Genomic DNA, 5,472 nt, shown 5'->3' on the forward strand with positions numbered 1-5,472 from the left:
ATCTGAAAGCAATAAGCAGAACCAATTTGTTTACTAATAATCTCAACAATCAGCAAATCATTTTAACTGCAACATGCAACATCGGCAAAAGAAAAAGCCATCAAACTCTGACCAAGCACATCTTTGCCAAGTAGAAAGCTAATGTTCGATAACTGTTGTGCAAGAGGAAGGTGCCCACCATTCAAAATATAGGAATGAATGCATTCCATAATCACCTTTTTAGGCAGGTTCAGATGGGAAACTCAGCAATTCTGAAGCTGTTGCTTGCCATCCATTCCATAGCTGTTAGTGTTGAAGTGTGCAGCAGGAGAGGGAGAGAGAGAGAGAGAGAGAGAGAGAGAGAGAGAGAGATGGGCAATGGCTCGCAATGCAAACTTTGTGAATGATACAAGACAGGTCAAATTGGCCCCTAGGGCCATATATATAGTGAGCCACAGCAAGGTCAGGCAAATATCTGTCGAATACGACCAATCATAAAACCCCCCTCATCTTCAGAATATGCAAATGGCCAAAACAGGCCTGAAATGGGCAAAGTGTTGATACAGACCCTACCTGTGCCTGGGATTCCTGTCCAGCAGGTGTACAGGTGGCCAACCCACAACCAAGGCACAGTGCACGTGTGATGAGAAGCCTGTAAGCAAGAGGAAAAGCATCTGGAAGGCAAACATAAATCTTAACAGTTAAAACTGATTATACCGAAGTTGCCATCCCGAAACCATTGACTATCTGCACACCATTTACAGCATTTGGAGACAATTTCTGATCGAAAATCTAGTATCTAGATAGTAAAACAAACAGCCACGGATTCATGACAAGACAAGAGCTCTATTCAAAGAATGAGGAGCAAAGACTAATCGTTGCGTTGAGTGAAAAATTTGGTATCTTGACTCCATTGCCAGGTGCGACATTCGGCACCTGAAAGTATATATACAGGAATCCATAATATACAGCAACTGGTGATGCTGAAGTCCCAGCCTCCACTCGGCGGAAGAAAATCTTCGCATATGACACTCCCCGCCTTAAGAAAAGCATGGTTATGACATTCTTACGTGACTACCCAGGCACCTTCAACATTAGGCCTCAATGAATGCTGGTTACAGGCTGCTTTGAAAACCTCTGTTGAAGAGAACACGAAACCATCTCTCCTTCAATATTGAGGCCTCTCCATAAACCTCGGCAACCATCCATCACCCACAAATCAGTAAGAATAAGACCTGTTAGATAGGCATCTGAAGCGACCAGAACTGCAAATGTCAAACACCTCCATCAATCAAGAGTTCACTCTCCCTATGCGATGACGCCATTGACGCGGCTCCACCATAGTCCTCCTGTACAATTTTATCATGTGTTTGAAAGTGGACATCTTGATCCCACCTGTTACTGAGTACTTCCCATCCCATGGGATGACTTTGTTGCATATTTACACATGGAGGTTGTATAGAAGGAGGTAGCTCAATAAAATGCAGTAAGCTATCATCCCTTCCTGAACCAGAAAATGCTGATTCAAGGGCAAGTGGGCTTGTTAATGAGCCATTGGGGTGACTGTAAGGCAAGTCACTTCTGCCTGCAGAGGAATAGACAGAAGAAAGGTCACTAGGGCCACCAAAGCAGCTTGTGGGACTGAAATCCAGACCAAGTCCAGCTGAATCCTGATCATCACCCCTTCCTGGGAAGTCAAAATCCTGGGCAAGGCCAAACTCTAGGTTCTCGGCCCCGTCTCTCTTCGTCCGACGCCACCTTTTGGTAGAGGATGTGGCATCATCCTCAAAATCCTCATCATCCTTATCTGTGTGTAAGTAGACCCATAGCTTCCTGTCTCCATCAAATCGAACACAAGGATCTCTCTCATAATGCAAACGGTCAAGAGCACCACTTACCACCTGATTTAATTGAGCATCAGAGACATCCTCAACAATGTATTGGGAGTCACGTATGAGCGAGCACACATCTGCCCTGGTTCCAATGCCACCTGGAAGCCTTGCTGCTGCATCTCTAACCAAGCAAAGAATGGTAACATGCGGAGGCCGGTCAGATTTTAGCATGAAATGATCCCTAGCCTTAGAGTTTGGCTTGCCACCTATTCTCCTCAAAGGCGCTACCGCAGACTTACGCCCATCAAGACAGGTGTAAGAAAATGCTCTATCTGGGACTGAGTACCGAAGAGCTTCTTCCCTTCGGAAATAAGCTCTCATTTCCTCAGAAGTCGGGTTAATAGTTATAAGACTCTTCTGCGCTCTGAGCTCCCTAAATCTTTCTTTCTCGTCAAGCAACACAGGAGTTGTCAAAGGAGATGCCAGGGCCAACTGCCCAAGCTGCTGTAGAATCTCTTGTTCATGTTTCAACCAGTTGCAAAACAGCTCCTGAAGCTTGTAAAGCGTCTTTTGAGGAATCATCCATGCTTCAGCTGAGATTTGCACAACACCATCGTCGATATTTGTGGACACTGATGATATTGGGCCGATCCAAGTCCAGCCCCTTGCTGCTCTACTGTACATTACAAGTGGTTTCCACCCCTTCATCCCAGGATGCGATGCTTTGCTAGACAGAACCTTCAGCGCACCTCGAATGAGTCCTTGCAACGGCTCCCGTGTCTCAAGAATTCTGGGATCACCAGGGTTAGCCTGAACCTTCTTCACTATTCCTTGTACAGGAACAGAAGGTAGAAGGGGATTCCTTTCCTCGTGTTCTTTACCAATTTCCAAGACATCATCCCCTTGTGATGATGTTCCATTTTGCTGTGACAATACTGGTTTGGGCCCCATCAGAAACTCCTCATCATTCATTGGGCGCTCGATCAAGGTTCTTTCCCCCTCAAAAGCCATTAACTGCTCCCTTGAGAAAGCGGTCAACGCTGATCTCACTGAAGACAAAAGGTGGATGGTTGAAAATGGGAAGCTTAGAGCAAGGGGTGGAACAGATGCAGAGTGTTTCCTCGACACCTTTGCTGGATTCAAACAGTGGTTTAGTGAAGATTCACCATTGACCTTGCAGGATGTTGGTAGAGAGGGGTCGACATCAGCTTTCAATTTCTTCCTCCTCTTCACGGGCTTCTCAACCAAATCAGGTTCATCCTTGTCATCCAGAATGTCATGCACTTCTTTTTCAGCAAGATAAGCATCCTCAATATTATTCACTTCAAATAGAACCCCAGCTCCTCCATTTTCCACTGGCTCTGGAACTTTGGACTTGTTTCTCCTTTTAACCTTAGCCTTGGGTTCATGATTCCCCTGCATGTTAAAGCCAGATGGAGGTGTCCGTACTTCTTCGGTAGAAAAAGGGGCACCCTGAACCTCCCACATTGTAGAATTGTACGAAAGATCAACAAGCTGCCTTCGCTTCTGCTGCTCTGGCAACCCTGCATTCATGTTACCATTGAAGTCCCTATGTAAACCTGCCACACAATCATTTCCCTGTGTCGAAAATTTTTTGCCTCCTGTAGCCTTTATCCTGCTCTCTAATTTTGACTTGAATGCCGCTTTCTCCTTGACTGGAGAAGCCGAAGACCACTCCACACTAGGAGATATGGTAGCTTCAAGTGCAGCTGGAGAGACAAAGAGCTTATCCTCAAAACTGCTCTCTGCTTCCGGATGCGCTGGTAGAGGTATTCTTACAAAGTCCTTAGAAAGGGCCCTTTCCATAGTCACATTACTTCTAACTACCGGCTTGGGAAGTAGTTTCAAAACACCCTTTGGGCGTGCCTTCTTCACTTTCTCCAATACATTGCCAAAGCCATTATACACACTAGAATCAGTCTCCCTCTTGAGCTTCCTTGGCAGCCCGAGAACCTTCGAATCTACATCAGGATGGACAACAGATGTAGCAGTAAGCTGAGTTGTCAATGCATCTTCCTTAGCCTGTAGGTAGCTTTCCTTTCTCTTCAAAAGGCTCTTATAATGCTGGTTCTGCAGAGGTCCTGCCCTCTTCTCCGCGAAAAACTGAGAAGTGAGCTTCACTCCTCTAAGCTTTAATGTCTTCCACATTTCTAATCTCTCAGCAAGGTTAGACTCTGGACAACCTTGCCAGACATGTTGCATTTCTAAGAAGCTGTTCACCATAGCATTATGATAAGAGCGTACCTCATGCTGATGATCTCTTCGCTGCAAACACAAGAGGGCATTCCGGTATCGTGCAGTTTTAGGGTTGAATTCTCCTGACTTCAGCAGCTGGAATAAATCTGCTACAGGGCTACTGAAATTGAAGTGGTCCCCCGCAAAAAGCTCTTTCAGGGTTGATCTGAATGTGTCCTCATCCATGCAAGGGAGGTAAGCCGCAAGGGCTTCTCTCTCTTCATCATTAAGGACATCGTTCCATGCATCCAATGAGAGTATCTGTGTAAGATCGGGAGCATCAAAGAGCTCAAAGGGGAGTTCACAAATCTGATCTCCAACTTGACATACATGGCCCTTGAGAGGCTCAAATGGTTCCGAATCACTCGAATCTGAAGAAGACACCCGAAAGGAGCTCCCATTGCCTACAGGCTTCCCTGTAGATCTCCTCACCGGCACATTACAAGGGGAGCTTCCTCTGTTCATCCATAATCCCTTCCTCACTATGGTCATGGCAGCAATCAATACACCCTCCGCTCAGCAGCGCCAGCCAGAAGCTTACCTGTACAGAGGGGGAGGTACCTGGAGAGCAGGTGTTAGTGAGATTAAAGTAGATCGGGAAAAAATTACCCTTTACGAAGGGAGCAAACACAGAATCAACCTCTCTCTCTCTCTCTCTCTCTCTCTCTCTCTCTCTCTCTCTCTCTCTCTCTCTCTCTCTCTCTCTCTCTCTGTGTGTGTGTGTGTGTGTGTGTGTGTGTGAGAGAGAGAGAGAGAGAGAGAGAGAGAGAGAGAACCATAGTACCTCCTGTCCACCATGCTATCCCGAAGAAAACGAAGGAGCGATGGAGCCCTTGAGGAGCCCTGCGAGGCAATAAGACGACGACCAAAACGCCATGTAAGCTGCAAATCGGAAAGGGGAAAGAGAATGTGAGTATAAGAGAAAGGGAGGGAGGGGGTCAAGTCTATGTAGAAGCAAGGACGCAGAAGTTAGGGTAAAATTGGGAGATTAGGACACGGGGGAGGGCGAGGAGTCGGGAACAGGAGAGGAGGCCTTGTTGTGCTGTGGTGGGGATGACGGTGTGATAGTGGGCATTTTGTTGGTGATGCCATGGTGTCTGTGTGCGATAGAGTGTGTGTGTGCATGTGTCTTGGGGGGGAGAGTGTGTGTTTGGAGGAGAGAGAGTGTGTACGTGTATCTGGTGTATGTATGTGTGTGTGTGTTCTATGGAACTTCGACGGGGGGGGGGGGGGGGGGGGGGGGGGGGGGGGGGGGGGGAGAGAGAGAGAGAGAAAGAGAGAGAGATGTGTGTGTGTGTGTGTGTGTGTGTGTGTGTGACCCCGAGCCTATAGGAGGAATACATAGAGGAAGAAGACGAAGACTTTTGACTTTGTCCTGTATATTGTGCAACTTTGTATCTTCCAT

General features: G+C 46.9%; 1 protein-coding gene across 3 annotated transcripts; it reads right to left on the bottom strand.

Moving 5' to 3' along the window:
• Nucleotides 1-669: 669 nt before the first annotated feature.
• Nucleotides 670-5,255, bottom strand: LOC147448816 (uncharacterized). Of its 3 annotated transcripts, none has more exons than XM_086521278.1 (2): nt 4,852-5,255; nt 670-4,608 (listed from the first exon to the last, which is right to left on the bottom strand). In XM_086521278.1, exon 2 carries the CDS (start codon nt 4,557-4,559, stop codon nt 1,254-1,256), a length of 3,306 nt encoding a protein of 1,101 aa, XP_086377404.1. In that variant the 5' UTR covers nt 4,560-4,608; nt 4,852-5,255; the 3' UTR covers nt 670-1,253. The 3 variants fall into 3 exon arrangements, with proteins under 3 accessions (XP_086377404.1, XP_086377403.1, XP_086377405.1); XM_086521277.1 differs by having other exon boundaries at nt 670-4,628; XM_086521279.1 differs by lacking the exon at nt 4,852-5,255 and having other exon boundaries at nt 670-3,982; nt 4,077-4,215.
• Nucleotides 5,256-5,472: the final 217 nt, after the last annotated feature.

Source organism: Adiantum capillus-veneris, chromosome 10, assembly GCF_014529385.1.
Source record: "Adiantum capillus-veneris isolate H3 chromosome 10, ASM1452938v2, whole genome shotgun sequence".
Taxonomy (NCBI): Eukaryota; Viridiplantae; Streptophyta; class Polypodiopsida; order Polypodiales; family Pteridaceae; genus Adiantum; species Adiantum capillus-veneris.

Coding starts and splice junctions, on each gene's coding strand:
- LOC147448816 (XM_086521278.1), bottom strand. CDS start 4,559: ATGACCATAGTGAGGAAGGGATTATGGATGAACAGAGGAAGCTCCCCT.